Source organism: Malurus melanocephalus, unplaced genomic scaffold, assembly GCF_030028575.1.
Source record: "Malurus melanocephalus ecotype Western Australia unplaced genomic scaffold, MMel_1.1 scaffold_590, whole genome shotgun sequence".
NCBI lineage: Eukaryota > Metazoa > Chordata > Aves > Passeriformes > Maluridae > Malurus > Malurus melanocephalus.
In genome coordinates this window covers 196,196-218,116 of record NW_026623822.1, presented here as the reverse complement: position 1 = coordinate 218,116, position 21,921 = coordinate 196,196, and the positions used below count along the sequence as shown (strand labels likewise).

General features: G+C 38.8%; 1 protein-coding gene across 5 annotated transcripts in view; it reads right to left on the bottom strand.

The window, feature by feature from the left end:
* The window catches only part of VPS13D (vacuolar protein sorting 13 homolog D), a 95,023-nt gene that overhangs the window by 21,020 nt on the left and 52,082 nt on the right, over positions 1–21,921 (bottom strand). For all 5 annotated transcript variants that reach the window (XM_057382853.1, XM_057382856.1, XM_057382854.1 and 2 more), the window contains 10 exons: positions 21,688–21,867; positions 21,308–21,424; positions 20,812–20,961; positions 20,510–20,659; positions 19,590–19,686; positions 17,848–17,996; positions 15,190–15,324; positions 14,682–14,849; positions 2,981–3,113; positions 1,007–1,202 (listed from right to left, as the gene is read on the bottom strand). In XM_057382853.1, coding sequence (XP_057238836.1) covers positions 1,007–1,202; positions 2,981–3,113; positions 14,682–14,849; positions 15,190–15,324; positions 17,848–17,996; positions 19,590–19,686; positions 20,510–20,659; positions 20,812–20,961; positions 21,308–21,424; positions 21,688–21,867 — 1,475 coding nt within the window. The remainder of the gene's footprint in view (positions 1–1,006; positions 1,203–2,980; positions 3,114–14,681; positions 14,850–15,189; positions 15,325–17,847; positions 17,997–19,589; positions 19,687–20,509; positions 20,660–20,811; positions 20,962–21,307; positions 21,425–21,687; positions 21,868–21,921) is intronic.

Genomic DNA, 21,921 nt, shown 5'->3' with positions numbered 1-21,921 from the left:
TGCACCTCACTCACACTTCATCAAACTTATTGTTCACTAAAACCCTGATGTAGACCCTTCAGAATTCCAAGAGTGGCATAATAAAACACAGGAAATGGAAAAGCCAAATGGGAAGACAAAACAAGCAGAAACCCCAACATTTTGCAAATCTTTTTCTTCAAGCTTTCTGACAATAAAACTTATTTAGGGTTTTCTTTCTCTTCTTCAGCACACAGGTCTCACGTAYATACAACAGGATTTCTTGGCATAGTAATACAAAGCAAACTCTTGGCCACAAGGAGCACAAAAACTCTTCTCTCAAAGCAGCCCTTTCAGAACCTGGTCCTTTCCCTCTGCCACACTTAGAGTCAGTGTTGATGAACTATTATTTATATATATAATATATATAATGAATTATTTATTTTATGCAAAACCACCATTACTTTGCTGAGCCCATGTTACACTAACCACAAGCCAAAGMATCTGTCCTGATGTGTTGACACCACAGCCACAGGATGGGCACAAGTACAAAAGGGCACATAAAGGCACACAGCCACCCCCTTTCATTAACTGAGAACTTTGTACAAAATGAAAATTAGAAGATAGTGATACTGTATGGATGACAGAACTCTTCAAACCTTTCAAGAGCTGTTTTTCTACAGTGAAATGGAAGCTGGAGGTAGAGCAGGGAGAAGCCCTTCATTTCAACTCTGTGAGGATTCAGTGGCAGAAGTTTAATTTTACTACCTTCAGCCTTTCTAAAARCTTTGCTCCATCTAATGCTGTAGCTTAATAATTCCTATTTTATGTTGCAGCTTTTCTGGGCAAATTTCACTCTTGTTTGAGTATCATAAATGCCATCTATTAGACAAAAGGCAAAAGGAATTAAATGATAACAGCCGAKAACACCTCATGTTAACTTTGATTATTGCTTTGCCTAAGGAAAGAGTGTCAGTTCAAAGTGGCAGCAGGCATTAATACACAATTAGACAGTGTTATTGATCAGAAATACCACCAGCTGGCTGACCTGGGGCCGCTCAGGGTTGCCGTGTCCCTCACTGCCTGCGCCGTCTCCGATGCGAAATCCAGCGCTCCCGCCACGGGTTTGGTGACAGTGCCCACCAGTCCCTTCCCCAGGCCAGATATGAAACCACTGACCCCTCCTTCTGTTTTCACACCTTCCACTGTCGAAGTTATGACACTTGTCAATCCTCCAATGATACCTGCCAAAGACAAGAGCAGCAGAGAAGTCCAGAATTATTTGCTCTGAAACTCACAGAACCTCATTCACCTGATGCCCACTGTTCATGGTGCATTTAATTTAATATTCCAACTGTTTCAAACTCAATTACATTAGCCAATAATTTTATACTTTGGATATCTAGTATACGTAACATCCYACAGAAAAAGATTTAATTAATCACTAAATATGTGCATTTAAGAATATTTCTATACTGGTTCATTTCTAGCTAYACTTACACCAAGATGAGGATCTATTACACAGGTGGTTACTTAGGGCATGATAAAATTCTATCACCACAAAARCTAGTAAAATTTGAGACAGAAAACAGCAGAGTGCAATGCTCCACTGGACAAAATCAATTATTTTAAACAAGCAATTTAAGTGTCTTTAAAGTCAGTTTACTTTAACTGTGATGCTGTTGACTGACATTTTTGTGCACATTCCCCTTCCTGAGAACCTCAATGCTCTGAGAAATCAAGCACCTACTTAGGTCTAAAAGATGTGGAAGAGTTCACATTGTCTGAGAACACACTTTAGAGATTTCTTTGATTAAAATACTGATTTTTAGTGCCCTGGCTCAAGCATTTACCTGGCCAGCCTGCAGCAGCCAAGGGTTCCTCTGGGGCAGTAACTCAAGTACAGACCAGGCAGCATCTCAACAGCGAAGTTCAAAAAGCACCAAGTATTTAAATCTCTCCTCTTGAGTAACTATAGTTTATTATTAAGTCCTGTCTGTTGAAATGTAGTAATTAGCAGTTCTTTTCTTTAAAAAAAACCAACTGAATGGGAAGCATTTAAAAATGCCACAGACTTAGGACTAGAACAGACACACTAATTACTGGATAATACAACACAGTGAAGTGCTTTTATAACGGACTTTGCAGCAAAAGACTCACATATTTTGGATTTCCTGTGTTTCTACCAATTTATGTGAGATTGTACAGCACACTGGTGTGAGAGGAAAAGCTCATGACCCATTTCATAGCTACAGTGTCTCTGTATGACCAAAGCAAAAAAACTTTTCTCAGCCTAGAAAAGATCCTCTTTTAGCAAAAGCTAAAGCAGCTTTGCACAGGCTGTAACAGTTACACTGTGAGAATAACATTTAAACAAACTGAGTCAAGMTGATGCAAAATATAAATATTTGATTTAAACTTGGCTTGTATTGATTTAACCTTCTTCAACAGATAAATCATGAACTAAATTGATGTTAAGTTCTGGCCAAATTAAAACTAGCCCACTGCCTTTTACACAAATTCATGTCTCTAGTTCTCAGTACACTGAAAAAACCCACAAAATAACCCAACTGGTGAAAYGTTACTTTAAACTGGTACTGATTCCAAGAAAACTCAGGTTTCTGGAACTAAAAGCAAACATAAGAAAGCTATAACTGAGACATACTATTTTTTTATTTTAATGTCTGGCCCTCAAAAGAAGTTTGTGCACGTATTTCATGTCTCTACAAAGAAATTGGATGCTTTGGATGAACTTTCTTGGCAGTTTGATTTTAATTTGCAAAAAAAGTTTTTACTTCCAGTTACATGTGAAAAGCTCTGATTATTAAATGTAGTTTCTGTTGACTTGAAAACCAAACAATGCCCTCAGCCCAACCTGCCAGCACTGAAATTCAAGCATAAAGCCTCTGACAGCTCCACTGCYCAGGCTCCCAGCAATCACCCAGCAGTAACACCCACTGTTCTTTGCAATCTGATCATCCCTTTAAAGTGAGAAAGGAGTTCAAATACAGTTAAGGGTTACCATGTGCAAGTCCATGGATTCCAGCTACAAGGTGCTCTCCRCTGGTTGCAGCGTGGTATCGGATGTATTCCCGCTCTGTCTGATGTCTGTTATCCATGGTCTTTCCCAAACCATCTGACAAGGTCCCAGCAAACTGCAAGAAAAGAACCTTTTCTGTTACTAAAAGAACAAAAGCTGTTTCTTCTAAGTAGATTAACTGCAGAAAATTCCAAGATACTACTTGTGAAATGCACATTTATACAACTTATTTTTATGTGTAACACAATCTGTCCAGTCCTTTTGCCATGGAGAAAGCTCAGAACTAAATCAGCCTGTGCAACTGAAATCCTGAGGTGACAAGGAGGTGCCCAGCTACTGTGACCAAACCAAGACAAACCAAGTCTGTGAAAGGTGTACCACTAATGACACAATATCCCAGTGTGAAACACTCCAGACAAACCAGTCCACTGGCTCCAATTATCTAAACAAGTAGACTTTAACAACAGGAATAAAAATGAAATCCCATGACCCTTCTTGTGACTTGRTCATATGGACACTAAACAGAACATAGTGATCAAGGACTGAGTTACTTCTGATCTTGTTGTGAACTTACTGTAGATGTTATTTTTAAAAAAAATTAGCCTAGAAATACACAGTGACCTGAAGCTATCTATGAACTGTGTTTTTTTCTGGAAACAACTTTGCTTATGAGGATTAGAGTAGCTGCTATAAAAACTGAAAGGCTCAACAGGTCTTCAAAATTCAAACCTCATTACAGAATCTCTCAAGACCTGAAAATGATTTTTCAAGAACACATTTTGGAAGTTACAGTAGTGCATGACTGGACGATGAGCCAGCAGGAATAAACCAATTTATTGAGCACAATTAGTAATCTCTCTGCAGCTTTCCTCCCTATGCCCACAATGTCCAGCTCCACCATCCCAGCTCTTCCTCTGAATAGAATACAGTCTTTCCTCAAATTTCCCCTCCTCTGTGAAGCAGAATCTGACACCTACTTGTCAACAGCAATCCTGTTTGTATGTAGACAGAATTTTAATGTAAWAGTGCATTTTTCTTACTAAGGAGGAAAAAGGAAAAAATCCCGTGCACATAGTTTAAAAGTCAAACTCCATTAGCTGTAAATCCAAAGTTAAACAGGGACATTTTTGTTTGTGTTATTTAGAAAACAGCAYTGAATYACAGCTTTAARCAAAACAATTKAAGGATTTTAATGTACCAAACCTAYCATGAAATMTTTCCATTTTGCCCTGATTCAGGTGACAGAACCTGAACTCAGCACACGTTAGCTACAAAACATGAACTTCATGTTGAATTACTTTTTGACACRGCTCCTCCTCCCCTGTCCCTGGGGATTGTTTGTTTTCTGGGCTCATTTAACAAAGACTGAAGCCAAACTTTTGTCACCATCWGCACCATTTGTAGCCAAACCAAGGGGTTTCCTCAGTGAGCACAGTGAGTGGGTCCRTCCTGAGCCATTTCCAGCTGGGATCAGCCCCTTCCTGCTCCRCAGTGCAGTTTGCCAATTAGAGGGGAAATGCCAGGGAAGATAAAACAAGGGGATGTTCCATGACACTTTTTTTAACTTCTGTGTACCCTCAGAAACATTTTTCCTGAAATGGTTTCTGAAGTCTGTTTCAGCAATTAGGATTGTATGTACCTATACAATCAGGAAAATTAAAGATTTTTAACATAAAAACCCCACAACCAACCAAACATCTGCACAACTCTTCCTGCCCAGTCTGTGTAGGTTATAATCAYTGTATTGAGAGTCAGTTCCTCAGCAGTTACTTCAGGATCAGAAACATAAGCAAACATTAGAAATTTAAGCAGTTTAAGTCCAGATAAACTCTGAAGGGAGATTTGAAAAAGTTGCAGCACAAAAGCAGAGTTGCCTTTTSCCCTACACTCGTCTTGATTTAGATGCCTCCTTTGGGGAGTGCAATATCAGCTGCTGRGGTTGAGGTTTTAAGACTTGTGAAAGAGCAGAGATGGTACCTTATTGAGCTGTTAACCCGGTCACACAGCAAACAGGCTCCAGATAAACAAAGGTGACACCAAAAGTGCGACCCACCCTTGTCTTCCTCAGCTTTTGTTAATAAGGTGTGACCTGATAACTTCAAAGCCTACTCAAGACCATGTAAATGCCAACATAACTAAACACAACAGTCTGTGGAACAAACATGAAACTAATCAAGGGACTTGTAAAAACCAGCTCCCTCTTCTCTACCCTAATTTTCATAATGAGTTCTTTGTCTACTTGCTGATGAAAAAAAGTAAATTAGTCACTTGGTCTTTTATCTCTGCATTTTCCCCATTTCAGACACCCTTTGCCTTCAAACAGAATTGCAACACAATACATTAGTTTCAGCTGAAAGAAGTTACCTACTTCCAGACCAAAAGGCTCCCAGTGTTTCTGGATAAAGCCAGTCTGCACAAGGCACATGCAGAAGTGCCACTTGGCCTCTCCAAACAGAGGGAAATAGAAGCCTTCCAGACTACTGATTAAAAGCTCTGTCATTTCAGGTACTTAAAATATTTCAACTTATCATCAGCACCTATTGTTTAATACTTTGCATTATCCATTTTGCCTGGACAGAAGGAGAGCCCCTCCAAAGAGCTGAGCTTCCATCCACCTTCATTCACCCTCTGTCCCCTCTCACCCTTTTTATCCCCAAAGCAGATGGTTCTACCTGAATTTTACCTTTACAGAGGAAAACTGAACTTTCCTTCCACATCTACACTCTAAAGACACTTGGATCCCTGGTTTTCATCCCTCAATGGTTCATGTATGATGTGAAGCTACTGACTGGTAACACACTGCAAGCAAAAAACATCCCCCACTGCACTTCAGCCAATATGGTGTAACAMAAACTGATCCTCCTGAGGAGAGTGAAATAGGACATTTTTCTCCAAATCCCAGGACATTGTGCTACTGTGCACACTGTCCTTGGATGAGCTGCTAACCACCCTCAGTACTTGACAATCCCTGAAGATGTTACTGCACTTCTGCAAGCCCAGGGCACGCTGGGCTCAGCCTCCTCCTCTGCTGACTCAAGTAAATCAATGATTCATCATTTCTTGTTYTACATTTACACATTGTCACCAATCAATACCAACTATCCACCAAGATCTGCAAAAGCAGAAGAAATACTATCTGTACAAGAAACCAAGCTATTCATGCTTTGGGTTAGTTGGTGTATTTGTTTTTCTTTTTAAAGGCACAATAATGAAGGAAGTTTTGCCACAAAAACCTTTCACCACTRACTACATATCCCTTGCTGTTTCAAGCAATAGAAGAAAAACAAAAACACTCATATACAGTGTTTGTGAACCAAAGCTGGTGCCAAACAATAAGGCTTATGGGGCACAAGAAGAATTCAAAGCAAATGAAAACTCTGCTTTGGACTGCTTGTTCCCTCTAAGCCAGATGCATGAAGCACACAGCATGGAAACAAGGTTTAAGTAATCTTTTAAAGTCTTTTTAAGCTCTTGGCACTGCCTGGCTCTCTAAGGACATCCCAAAAGGATAAATACACAATTATGACCTGAGTCCAAACATTCCATTGTAATTCTAGCATCAGAGAATGGTACATTTACAAATATTATTGACTGAGCAAAGCAGAACATTCCAAAATGGAATGTTAAGGGAGAAAGTGATGAAATTAAACATAGATGAGTTACAACTTCTGTGCAAACCTCACCATGAACTGTGTTTAAATCAGAAATCACAGGGTTTATTTGGTTCTCATCTTTGCTTTGCAGAACTCATTTAGAAAGGAGTTCAATCCTTTGTGGTCACTTGCCATGTAGCAATATCATTAAAAATCACCTTTATTTCCACAACTCTATAACCTGTTAAAGATATTTTAGAGGAAGCCAATTTTTATGCTGATGTCTGTCAGTAAATTACAACAGTTTAAAATTAAGCACTTGCATATGGAGGCAAAAAATTTTCACAGTGTATATGTTCTAGGCTAAGAGCACATATATACACGCTGTTAGGATTTGTGGTTAAAAAGGAAGTCATCCTCAAATSTTGCTGCTCTTCTTTGGAAAGTGCAAAAATCAAAAAACCATGCAGGATTCTTGGACATGCACAAGGCCTGRGTGCAGTGGGACAGATAAAATTGCTCAGTAAATTCTGCAGGCTATGCTTCCCTGCTTTTACTGCAATGTCTCAGGATTAATATGTAATATATTTCTGTGACTTACCATAAAAATGACTYTTAGAGGAGCTTCTTTGCTCATCAGTACAGACATTGTTATAGAGTGGAAGCAGTACATACTTAAATTTACAAACTGGACACCAATAGGCACAGACAGCAAACAGTTTCCTCCTTTTCTATCACTGTGGTTGACGGTGTTCTATACTAGGACTAAGGAGTGAAATGCTTTTATTTGAAAACACAGCAGATGTTTATTTGTCAGGTTTCAAAGGCCTACTGGTCTGAAGCTGCTCCCCAAAAATCTTTTGCCATGGCTTTGTTCAGTCTCTTAAGAATTACTTGGAGAATTTTAGCAAGTTTGTGAATTCAGTTATATTTATATGCTGTAGACTTTTACATTTTCCTTYACACATCAAGTCAGACCCAAGTCAACTCTTCAGTTCTAAGCAGAAAGGACAGTTCAGGCCGAGCCACCATTTACAACCCAGCCAAACCATGCAGAGAGAAGCGAGTCCTGGCACTCTGAACAGCACCGACACACTCTTAATTTAGAAAATACTAAATCAGCAAAAAGAGATAATCAGCTTCTCATTTTCAGAGCAACATAAACTTTGACCCTCTCCAAATTACTGACAACCACACGAGGAGCCGACGGCTTTTCCCTCTGAACAAACATGTTCCTTGAGATTCCCCGCAGCATTCCCCCACCCCTCTTTTATGTCATATACCCAAAGTAAAGGCGCTTTAATTAGCTCACATCCCATCGTTAAGCCAGCTTCCTAATGCATCCTGACAAGGGCTGGGAGCCCCTGCAGGGCCGGCTGTGAGGATGCTGATTAGCCGGGTGTCCCAGGGGAGAGCCCCGCGGGACCCCCGGCCAGCAGCCCCAGCAGGTGCCCGCTGGCAATAGTTTAGTGTTACAGGGCTGAATGAGTGATCCCGGCAGGAACCGCCGGCTGTTTTCACAGACACAGAAGGCAGTCAAAAGTCCACAGCGTGAACTTGGAATGACCCCAATTGCGGAGTCACTGGCGGGTTCATCTGGAGGACAACTGTGCTTTATTAAACAACTAATACTCTTAACAGATAATTCCCCTCCCCCCAGCCTTAACTCTTACCGAGCCTGAAGGTCTTCGTGTTTGTTTATTTTCTGGGAATAGAATTATTTGCTGTCCTTCACCCCCTTCATTAAACCCCTCAATATACAGAAAAATGGAGAAAAAGCCTGAAGAAATCAGTACCTTGAGTTAATAGGTAACAACAAAGCATTCAGAGAGGGCACATCAGGTTTGGTTTTAACATCATCTTTACCAGCTCTRTTGACTTTGATTTCCAAGGGCATTTCCATCTGCACTAAGTGCAGCACCCAGGCTCTTTCCAGGTCCTTTTTCTGCCATGATCACTTGTGACCATGCTTAGTATCTGAAAGAATCTCTGAAACCTGTTTAAAAACTAACAGGTTTTCCATGTTCTACTACACATTTTGAAGGAAATCCCGTGCAAAACCATTAACTGGACCTGTTATTGTTTGTGTGTGCATGTAAATTGTGAACAACTCTGTGAGATGTTTGGATCTGGAGGTGTTTGGATCTCTTGGTACTGCTTGGCCCTCTCCCCTGGACATAGAAATRCTATTTTCACACCTCAGAGATACACAGCTAAGGAAACTCAAGTTTAAGTCTGCRCTACTGAACATTTCCTACACAAGTCCATAACTTTAAATAGACAGTAGGGAGGTGCAGTCAGCCATTTGTCAAGACTGAAATGATGAATTTCAAACCCACACCCCATTTTTAATCCTTCAGATGCTAATGGTGATGTATGGGATAGATGTGCCTGTCTGCTTGACATGTAACTACCCAAAACCTGCAGGTTAAAACTGAATTTCATTTCATCTATGATAAATGCTTATTTCCAGTATCACAGCTTATGACTTGGCAACTCTTTGCATACCTCATTTTAAATTCTCCTTTGCTCATTGAATTCTCCAATGAGTCAGCAAAACAGGAACCGTGCATTTTATTTTCCAGGAAAACCAGYTGGTAAAACCCTTCAAAATGAAGCTCTAGAGCAGGTGTAAAACTTAAAGCTCTCTAATCCCTCTTCTTTTCAATTGCCACATGGTCACCTGTACATTCCTCTCTCCAGCTGTGCATCTCCATGTGTGCAGTTGCTGCATTATTGCAGGACTCTCATTATCAACTGWGCAATTTCTCCTGGATAAGGTTCATTCAAAGCTGCCACCAATGTGTCAGTTTGATTCTGAACGGGCACATTTAGGACAGCAAATCCACATCAAACCAATTCTTGCCCCAGAATATATCACCATTTCTGTTTGATCAACCCATGCCCATTTCTCCACATAAAAATACACTGGAGTAAAACGTGTTCACTTTGTGCAAGAAGCTTTGTAAAGGCTGAATTTAACCCAAACTGTGAAGAAAACTTTCAGCTTGGATGCTGGCCACACACATTTTATCCCAYGGTACAAATGAAAACCAGGAAGAACTGAATAATACTTCAAACTCCTCAAAGATGATCCTTTATCCCAAAACCTCTTTAAAGGTACTGATTACAGATACCAGATGTTCTGCACATTAAAACTGACACTTTCTATGGCTTTTGATTGCCACTAATTGGCCATAAAACTTGCTGTCTTTTGAAAAACTGGCAGGAAATGGGGGAATGGCCTCATCTGTAATGTTCCTCCAGTACTCAACATTTTTGCCTGAGAATTTCAATTGTTTTCCGCCTCATAATTTGCACATTTTGATACAGATTCTCACTGATCACTTGAACCTGCATATGAGCTGTTTGTGTGGGGATAAAATGCAGGTTAAACTGAAAATGATCTGCAGTGTCACCTGGACAGGCTGCAGAAGCCCCTACACTATACTGGGGAAGACAAAGATCACACTCAAGAAAATACAGAAAAAGCTACATTTGACCCAAACTTTTGGAATAGAAAAAATTATGGTAATTGCTGCTAAATCCCTCAACTTCAATATCTCAAGTACTCCTTTGTAAGGGATGACTGCCAGCTTTTCTGAAGGAAAATCTGAATTCTAACCTGTAAAGCTGCCCAGAAAGATGACATGTATTCCAGCCTTCCTCACTTTCATCCAGTGAGACTGACAGTAACAATACACACTCTGCTGTTAGGAGTTAAGGAGAAGAGCAGGGAATCAAACAAAAACCATGAAAATACAGAAAGGTAGGAACCTCAGAAAGCTCAGAACCCAAACACCACAACTGTTCTGCAGTATCAGTTGATGAYTCTGTTTAAGACTCTTCTGAGGAAAACACCACCATGTATTTCTTCCTCAGGCTTCATAAACTTATTCTGTTAGAAGTTCCCTGACACTAAGATCTGATTTTATTTTCAGCTACTTCCTTGGCATTTTGAGCTAATGGTGTTAGAACTGAACCACAGTGACTCCAAAGATGGGAGAATGGCAGTTGTTCTTGCCTCTGAATGGTACCAAAAACTTTAAACAAAAGGGAACCATCACCTGTGATTGTTTTAGAAACCTTTCTGTCTGTTTTTGGGTACAGCCTCCTCAAAATGCACCTTTCCTCTGTGCTSTGCTACGGCCACTTCTCATCTTAGTTACTGCCAGCTTTGTTAAAGTTAACATTCATGTAAGTCAAACACCTGCTCAAGATTTGTTTTTAAATAATCCCTTTATTACTTCCTCTTTATTTTCCATTCAGTTGTCTTTATTTTCCGGTCACTGCCAACCACTTGAGATTCTGCTTTGATTTATCTTACAAGGAGGGTTAAAACTCCCATTTCCCTTTGTGTTGCTTTCAGGCTTCTGTTCTACAAATGCCTCCATGTCAAACACTCACCTGGAGCAGTATTTGCATCCTTACTAGTCTCAAACTTTCTTACCTGGTTGTAACATCTCACCTCTTTTCCTGTCTCTGTTAAACATTTAAAAGCACCTTTGCCATCATTCTGGACTCAGCTGAAAYAGATAGAATGAAAGTCCAGAGCAGAAAAGTTCATCAGCCATGAAAGAAAACAAATACTCAAATGCAATTTGTTGCAACTCCCCTCTAGGGAGCTTTTGGCATCACAGGTGTCTGCTCCTGGAAGGAAGCCTGTCTCTCAGAACCCCACATGCTTCCCAAAAACCTWACAGGGAAATGCAGCTGTGGCTGATGGTTTACCTTTCCTTAAGAAGCCTAATTAAACTGGAAACTTCAAAGTTCAATATGAAAATCAAGCTCTTTCATGAAGTTCATTAACTGCTTTTTCTCTGGAGGAAGGGAGGAACACACCAATTATTTCCATCCTGTATCCTAACCTCAGAGTCATAACCATCACTCTACTATGTTGTCATAATTCCTAAAAGATAAGAGAATTCCTTGTGGGGGTAGAAAGAAATCAGACAATTTAAATACAGTATTGACAAGCTGTGAATCTTTTCAATCCTTTACCATCAGGAATTTCACTATGTCAGCACAACACCTATTTGCCAGTAATAGATACAGCCACATTTACGTTTCCACTTGGAAAACAAAAGCTACAGAACACTTTTGTTCAGCTGCTAATTCAGTGTTCAATATACATTTCTAATTGAAACACATCTGAAACRGGAACAATTTAGGATTTAGTTCTATCATGCCTAACGGGGGAAATAAAAAAAGTGTGGATGCCAAGAATGTGAGACATTTCTACGCATATGGCAACTATAGAAGGCTCCATTCAGAGGGAATGAAATTCCCTCAGGTGTCTATATTTAGGATCAAAGAACTTTTTAAAATACAGAACTTGGAGTCTCCAAGGGATAAAAACTACAAAACTGTCTGTAGTGAACTTTATTTAACCTAAGGTTTTGTGCCAATTTAAATACACTGCAGCTCTCCACTTGAAAGAAGGCATTACCCACTGCGTGCTCTGAAATGCATGGAAAAGCCATTACAGGGATAATCAGCACAACTATAAAATAGAAAAGCAATAAAATGACAAAACCAGATACAACTCCAATAGCTTACTTCTCGATTCAACTGAGCTGTGTTACTTTTAAAGCCATGATTATAGCATTACTCTTKGTTTATCTATCTACTCACACCTTAATAGCTAACTCATCTTAAAATCTTGGATAGATTTTTATTTTAGACACTTCATAAGTCAGGTACTCAAACAACTAAAATGGAGATTTTTCCCAGCCCTCAGTGCCTGTGCAGGACACAGCCTCCTCCAGTTTTGGCTGCTTTAGTTACCAGATCCACAGAATAAGCTGCAAAGACAAGAGCTCTCTATGGCACAGCTGAATCAGGTGAAAATTTATGCAGTGAAAATATACTTAAAAATACCTTCCCAGAGCACCATCAGCAAGATGAAAATGACCTATTGTTTCAGTCTTGTTTCTCTTGACTAATTTAAATTGTTTTTTCTCTACACATAATTTTTTTTACCAATACTTTACATATCCTAGACATGCTCATAAAGCACGTACAAGGCGGAACAGGAGGTAAAAGACAAAATTCTATGCTGTACCACTTACATAACACATCACAAAGTATACTTGAAGTGTCAATTTTTTATCATATGGACATTCCTGGCTTAGTTTTCGAGCAGATTTAAATGTCTGAACGCAGTGCAACACATAAGGAAGAAGTCAAACTGACTATCAGAGCCTTTTTTATCACTTTGTTCTAGGCAGCAGAATTAAGATTCARCCTGAGGAAGGAGGATTCATCAAGTCACTCTATAATATACTACTCAGCCTTTTTAAATTATGGCATTCTCTCCTTGTTCCAAAAGGACAAATACATAAACCATACAAAAAGCTTTGAAAAGGGAATTGTGTGAGACTTGCATCACAGAGACATTTCTGATATATCAAGGAGAAGGAAAAAAAATCCATGGGAAGACAGATAAATAGTACATGGGGTGATATTTAAAGATAGAAATGGGAAGCAGGCACTCAGCTCCCRTTGAATTTTGAAGGGAGTTCAGCATCCAACTGCCCTTCTGCCTTTGAAAATCTTCCTTCACAAACCCCTTGGTTACAAATGACTCCAAAGTTCAAAGAATGACCTTGCCCTTGTGGGAAACAGAGGAAGGCTCGTGCCTTTTAAAGGAAGATTTATGAGACTGTTGCTGCAGATGTGACTGCGATGAGGAAACAACACTTTATAGAAAGGAAACTCTAAAGAAACATACTCTATTGGGTGGAGTGGATGGGTCACCAGAGACTACAACCATGAAGAGAAAGCATGGACAAAAGTACCCATTTGCARAAAGACACAGCTGCCTTCCAGAAGCTCAGCAAGTCTTCTACCAGACTGTCAGGATCAGCCTGTACTTGCAGTGCTAAGAATTACAGAACCACCTACTAGGGGATTAAAACAGGAATATCAACATGGTGCTTTGTTTGAATAGCTTGAAAYTGGCCAAAATAGGCTAATGCTACAAAGATAATTATGACAGAGAATGACATGTCATCTTTCCTTATGATTCASCTCTCTGGGTCAGACACAGCTCTGCACTTGGTGATGGACTAGGTTTAATAATGTTAGTCTTGAGCTTCTTGTAATTATACAGACTCTGCATTTCACATCTTCCAAATTACCTTTTTCCACTAAAGAGAGGGAAAAGCAGATTTCATTGTATACAAATAAGTAGGAAATGTTGTTAAAGGATGAACCATGATAATATACACGTACAAAGTTAACAGTCTGGAAAATGAAAATAATAGAAAGTAGAGAATTTTCACAAAAACAAACTTAAACCAACATGTCCTTGTGTCAAAAACACATTACTCCAGTTGTCCCCATGAAGGGGTTCATGCTGACACACCATGTATGCAATCAAACATTTCAAGAATATATGTTTGCTCAGTATCAAGTACAGTATCAACCATGATCCAAACTGCTTCCTATGTCTGACTCCTGCCTCAGATCATCCCCTTCTCAGGCACTAAATACASTTATTTTCACTGATATAATTGAATCTTTCAGTTGTTATCAGAAACAACAAAAGAATGTTCACCATGCAGAATCTTTGGAATTGAACTACRGATAAATACAAAGCAATATAGCAATTCCTTAGTTTGTTGCTATGTGGCACAAAACCCCCAAACCTCAAGTGTCAGCATAATTGCTATTCACATCAGCTTAATCACTTGTCAAATAATAACAGCTAATAACTTCTGTTATACTAAATAACCCCTTAAATACTCCACCTTTCTCTAGAGCTCTCTCTCTGTGTAGATTATACACATAATATAAGATACCTTTGTTCTTTTGCTCATAGGAGCAAATTATTTTTCACTTTAGTTGATTCAACCTGCAAGTATCTGTAAAGCAATAATAGGGCTTTGATTGCTCCACTGACGCTTGTTTCTGGCATCCCTGGGATGTATAAAAAGCATTTAAGAAAAACAAAATCTTCACTTCAAATGCCATTTTTACAAAACAAACAAAACATAAAGTGGTTCAAACATSGTCAGTAGTTCTATCTGATTTCTTGCCTATTTTTTGCTTATTGTTGTAGCAAACTTTAGTATCACCATTATTACCTTTGCAGCAGAGTTTGACACTCCATGAGTGACATTTCTGATGAGACCACCCACGTTGCCATACTTTATAAGTCCAGTAAAACCTTCTGAAACATCATTCAATAGACCCATAGGGTTGCCAAGGAAATCCACAGAACCTAGAATCCTTGCTGCCTGACTCAGCAGCTCCTGAAAAATCAAGAGGAAGAATSAAGTATTTCTTATGGATCACATTAACACATGCGAGTTTGATGAAAAGGAAAAAACATCCCAGCCACAACAGAAGATTACACCAACCCAGGTGGGTTTACTGAAGAAATCAATACACAAATACCAGTAAAATTAACAATAGYTTCATATTCAAATGAAGTGTATTCTCAGAATCCTTCTGGGATACTGCTCATATACCACAGAAGCAACACAACACCRACACTGAATAGTCAGGGAGGAGTTCCCACATCCTCAGTGGAGAACTCCTCAGTCAAGAGAAGTTCAACCTTTGCCACACCATAATCTCCATCACACTGACCTCCTGGAAGTGCTTCAGGATGTCATTAATGATGAACTCCTGAGTTTCATATGGATGGACTCGAGTGAAAGGATCCAGATTAATCACAGCATCTTCAAATCGGATCAGAGGGAATCCCAATGTGCTTTTCAATGCCTAAATAAATAAAAGATATTGCCATTGTAATTCTTCTCTCTGCTTCTCATTCACAGCATCCAAGTGAATTTACCTTTAAATGGATAACAAACCAAAATTCTCTGAAGCTGCTGGAGCTCTCTACCACTGCAGTGGGRACACTTTGATACAGAGAGCAATGACCCACAAACCTTTTAATTGTGAACASTGATCAATTCTTAGCACTGCATTTCTTCAATAACTCAAGAGTCATTAAGATTCCCATTGCAATCTGTTTCCCACACTTGATAGGAACATTTCAAACAAARATGTGTCTAAGATTCCATATGTAACTTGGCTATATTGTTCTAATTAAATTGGTTCAATTAACCARCCCTAAATGAATTTCCTTGACAAAACTGGTTATTTTCCACCCTGCTGAACTTCTGTGAAGGGATTAAGTGTCAGGATGAGCTGGAATAACATACATAATTTCCTGTAAGCCTGAGGCTCATTTCTTAACATTATGTGGTATACAGAAATTCTTTAAACTAGCTTTTCCTATTATTTTTCAAGGAAGAAAACTAAGACTGTAATTAGCTCATAGGCCATCTGTACTTTTGTACAATTTATACATAAACTCCCATATTTAGGGTGGATAAGCTATACTTCTAAATATATGCACACATAAATAAAATAATTGGAAAAAAATTACAGGAAAACTAATTTTTTAAGACAGAATGAGTCCCCTTCTTCTTCAGTTCTTGATAATGGCATCTTCACAGTCACCAACATCAGACACTCTGAAGAAAGGCAAGAAGACTCACACTGATGTTATATCTACACATTAATCACCAAAGCTGCTTGATATAAGGAACACGAGTTTTTGTGCCATCTGCAGGCAATTAAGGAAAGTTACAGATCTGAGTTAAGTTTGCAAGTAAGAAAAGAGCTATTTATTTTTTTAGTAAATGGATGACCAACCAGAGTAGTCCTCATTATTCACTTGGGTAGGAAGTAATTTCCTGTTTAACTATCAGATATTATATAAGGCAACTYTGTTAATACTGGTACCTAATAAAAATAATCTGTCTACACCAAATTACCAGACAGCCATGTCCAAGCCAGAAACATTAGAGGTAGTTAGAAAAACTTCCACAAAGGCTCTACTGTTATTATTCTCTSCCTCCTACCCTGAACTCTCCTGTGCTACAGAACTGAATGGAACTCTTTCTGTGAAAGTCAATATACAGAATATGMAGGGACTATTAACATTAAGGGGAAAAATGTACATGCCAAGTTTTCTCTTGAGAATGCTGCTGGMGGCTGCCAAGATGGATCCATGTGCAATCCTATACCAAGGGTGGTAGGAAATCCAAACAGAAGAGTGCACAGTGCTGGGTTCTTAAAGGCACTCACAACTAACTCTGCTTCCTCTCTCTGCATTGCAGGTAATGGAATAACAAGGGTTTTTGTGTTGTGGCTAAAGTGCAAACACACATTCAGGACACTGCTGCTGTTACTGAGTGTTAAAGAATATCATGGTTAAGGAATATTATAGCTAGGAATGTCTCAGCTAAGGACTATCACAGCAAAGGAATATYCCAGCTAGCTATTGAACTGTCCTCTGCTCAAGGATTTGGTAAAAGCAATACACAAATGCAGGACTGGTCATCCTCTGGATCATCTTGGTAAGACTCCATGATAGACACTCATTACACAAAACTAAACTTCTTTAAAGGCTTGCACGTCCTGATGGCCTTATTATCAAGGACACTAGCTGGTGTCTCAAGTTTTGGTTTTTTGAAAAGGCAGCAGCTCAGTTGCTCCCCAATAGGGAAGGGTTTTTTGTGGTTTGGTTGGTTGGTTTTGTTTCAGCTCTCTCACATTGGAAGAAAGCAGCTGTATTAGCTCAAAGGGAACTGAAATATTTCTGACTCAAATATTAATCATTTTTCAAGTGGTAACTGACTGCTGCCACTTTATTGAGTCCAAGAAAGTCCTGACACACAATCTGGGAACACTGGATGAAATAATGTTTTTGCTATAATCTGGAATCCCTGGTTCACTTAGCAACTGTGCCAATTTTATTACTGTATGAAAAAGACCAGATTTCCCACTTGCTTGAAGTTCATACTCAATTCACTTTAATTTTGGACCATATTGAATAGTGCTCAYACAAATTCTCCAATTCCAATGAAACAACATTTTTTTATGAAAACACTCAGAGTCACCCTGTATTTCTGCTAAGTTGAATAACTTTCTATTTTATGATAGTTATTCTCTTCAAGATCTTTACATTTCCATTATTGTAACTAAGACTCTTTGCAAAGCAGTGAGTCATTAGGTCCAATTGGCTGTGCTTCAAMTGAAATCACAAAAACAAAGGACTGTTACAGAAGAGACTGGAAATGAAGCAAATTAAATGTCAGAAGTTGCTGGAACTTCTATTATTTGTAATTTAGATAATGCAAGAGTAAATGGAAACCAACACTATTGAGCTAAAGCTCCTGTTCCCTTTACTCCCCTCTACTTGAAGCCCACTCTGGGAATGCATTGCTGTACCTTGAGATCCAAAGGGAGTTTGTTGGAAGTGAAGACACTCAACTTRATTTGAGGCACACTGATTTTCAGATTTTCAAAGTAGTATCGTTTCTGTCCCCCACCTTGTTCAACAACCTTCTCGTGGAGGTTTTCATCATACTTTTCAACCTCTGCATCCAGACAAAACACAGGAATCAGAACCAATGAAAGATAAATAAATATGGGGTTAGGAATGCACACTCTGTTAAGAGTTAACAATTCTCTGTACAAATAAAAAGTATGTGTGACTGCTGGTGTAGCCAGCAAAATTACTCATGCCTTGTGACACGAAGTTGACCTCTGAGGCTCAAGAATTTTTCTCAGATCCTCTGTATCTCTAAAACCTGTTATTTGAGCTTTTAATCTCACTTCTAATTTATCTTTATCAGCACACAGAAACAAGGAGATAACACATGACCATGCAATGTTTCCTACTGTGCAATCATGCTATTACAGTCTGTTTTCCTCTCTCTGCTTTCTCTGTAATTCCTTACACACTCAACTAAGAATATAACGTACAAAGTAAGTTTTCAATTATCACTGCACAATGSACAAAATGTCTACATGGAAGACATTCAATAAATCAATTTAACCCAGAGAGCAAGTCTAATTTGGGCAATATTAACAGGCTCATGTTATTTTTAAGAACACCTGGGTGGTGGAGGAGGTGGGGAAAAACAAAACATGACCAAGTCTTATGGACTCAGACTTATGAACAATTAAACATGCTGACWGTAAATGAGAAAATCATTTTTGTCTGAATCTTGGATGACATCATCWGCATCAATGGATAAATGTACAGTAAGTAAGGAAACAGAAAAACAGCAAAAGCAAGAGTAAACRAGAACAAAGAGCAGATTAGTTAAAAGGCTAAGGGCAAAACTCAGAATTTTTCCTTGTTCCTCATCACTAGAGATYTAAGTTTGCAAGTCTTACATGAAATGAAATACTGTTATTTTTCCAGAGACAATTCAGAGGATTCTGTGGATTAGCAAAACACAAATCTGGAGCATCATTTGTGGGCTTGGCCCCATTTGGAATCATGCCAAAAATAGTTCTTTTCCTGTGACAGTTATTATGTAACAGTACACAGGCTACTGCATAATAGAAGTGACTTTTTCAATTGCCACTCCAAAGCAAACATTTCAGAAAGTTTCCAAAGCACAGATAAACACTAAAATACGAGGATTAGAACAGAATCTATGAGATCAGAAGATTGAAAAGGTCTGTCTTGCCTCACTGAATGAAAGAAAACTCACATTACAATTAAATCCAGGGGTATGGATGCCACAACAAAGGTCAGACAGACAAAATTTTCCTGCAGKGAAGCAAGAGGAACTGCCCAAGGAACAAATTAACACAAATCCCACTTCTAGCCCTGGGTTAAATAAACAAACTAAACAAATCACTAAACAAAGTGGCTTGCTAAATTAATAACACAATTTCTTTTATCCCARTTCAGATGAATCCAGATAGAGGAACTGAAAATGAATACTGAACTCTTTCCAGAGACAGACTGCTCCTGGGCCATCACCTGAGCTCTGCAACAGTCACAACACCCATGAACAGTTTCACAGGGGCCACTGAGGCATTTCCAGCTCTTTTCAAGAGTGGCACATCCCAAACAGCCAAGAGTGTGCTGGTGTTTTCTACTTATATTATATACAAGGATCATAATACTTTCTGTACACTGTAAAACTGGGCTGTGCAATTTTATACCACACCTGATTCTGACTGGTCGTAGCCAAAGAAACTCAATAGCTTCAGAAGCAGTTTCTCTTCAATTTGAACCGTGAACTTTCGGGCAGTGATCATCAGATGCTACAGAGATAAACAAGTCTCAGTTTACAGCATTAATACCAGAAATATAATCCATGTAAGCTAATAAAAAGGACAATGTGCTCTATTTCAATGGAATATTTTCACTATAATGGATTTGTTGCAAGACTCACACCTTCCAAATGTCTTTGGTAGATTCTTTCACTTCAAGTTATCTACAACTAGTGATGATTATTTCTATTTTCTGTAAGGTGGTGTGCTTTATTACCTAATCATAACGCTTTAAAATCATAGCTTCATTTCCAACATGGAAATCAGTGGTTTGTCAAAACAGTGTCAAAATACATGTGTGAAGATTCCGAGTGAGAAAGTAAGTCTTGACAACCAATGCAGTTTTGCCCTCACAGTACATACCACAGTTGGTGGATAAATTTTCAAGCAACATTTTCAAACAGCTGCAGTGCAGAGAACAGGGTTTACACTGCAAGGTAACAGCTTATAGAGAGAATTTATAATCTTGTACTCAACTCTTGAAGAGCAAATTAGAGATATTCAGGTTCATTGTGCTACAATTCTCAGGAGAGAATAACTACCTTGAAAAGTAAAGTCACAGATATGGACAGACAGAGATCTGGACTGATTTGTTACATTTTCAAACGTATTGATTACCCTGTTCATCATTGTGCTGCAGCTTTAAACACCGCAAACATGAAAAGGTGGATGCTGTGTCCTTTAAGACACAGAAYTGATTCAACAAAGTGTATTTCACAAACCACTGAATTCAGATTACCAGTGAAAATTAAAAACAGGAAAGGTCATTTAAGCTAAGTACCTATGGTGCCACAAACAAAATATTGTGGTTTACCTTGTATATATCAGTCAGTGCATTTTTACTGGGAAATTTCATGGCATTGACTTGCACAGCAGGCCCAGGGTCCATTGGCTCATTCTCACTCATCCTGGGTGTCAGAAAGAGCATAAAAGGCCGTGTGGTGCCAATAAGTTGGTTGTCCACCTAYACAGGGGACAGAAAACAGAACTGAGACTCCAGTGATATTTAGGAATTAAAATCTCAGTCACAGCTCTAAACATTTTTCAAACCTATTATGACTCAAAAAACTGAAGAAGACCCATGAATAAATGGATTTGTTTCAAAAWGGCAAATACCTGTATGTCATGCACACTGAGCTCTAGCACCTGGCTGGTCGAGAGCTGAGTGTAGTGGACATTAATTCTGGTGAGACTTGCAAACACAAGCTCTTCAGGGACTTTGTTGACCAAWGATAATCCTATTCCACCTTCCAGTTTCACAAGCACCTGAGAAAAGAAGGGGAAAAAACCCACCAGTAGCAAACTAACACTGAAAAAACCTGTGATATTAAATACACATTTCTGCAGAGAAATTGTTTTTTAGTATCATCTAGAGAGCCTAAAAAATAGGATCTTTATCTGCAGAGACACTGAACAGCTCATTGACAATTAGTCTTAGAATCATGAGGGTTAAGGCATATTAATCCAAATTCTAAGAATGTGAAGTTGTAGCAGGAAAATCTACAAGTTCATATCACGAGGTCATCATCAGAAGTTATTGACCAACATCCCCCTCCCGAAATAGAAAGAAAAATAAAATAAAAAAAGACAAGCACTAGTTGTCATATCTTACTTCTAATTCCTGCTCTGTATCTGGATTTTTGAACTTGCGCAGATCTTGTTCTGTAACTGGAAGTTCTTCTCCATCACTGAATGAACGATCATTTCTACGTTGGTTAAAATCAGTTATCTGAAAACAAATAATTTTACTACAACGATCACCTTCCTGTATATAAATAACAGCTACATTGTCCTAACATAGAAAATTATCTTTAAAAAAAAAGGACAAGGAAAACTTTTGTAGCAATTATTCCTGGCTTATGATATTCCCTTCCCCTTAATATCATTATAAAGGCAGTTTYTCATAAGGATTTAATGATGTAATACAGAAAAAGAGTATTTCCAGTATAAGCAAATAATGGAAATAGATTCTAGTTAAAGAAGGAATGCCACCTGCAGAACTCTCGTTGGCCCATCCGGGATGACTCTCACAGCCAGTACTCCTGAGCCAGGCCTCATCTTTTGGTTTGTGAACTGTTGTTCAGGTGGAACTGGCCCCAAAAGTTCAAGTGAGGTATCAGGACCTAGAACAACTTCAGCTCCATCATGAAGACCCTGTATTCCTCCCTTTGCCTGGAAAAAGAAAAAAGAGGAAGGAAAAAAATTAAGTAATTGAGTGATAGTTAA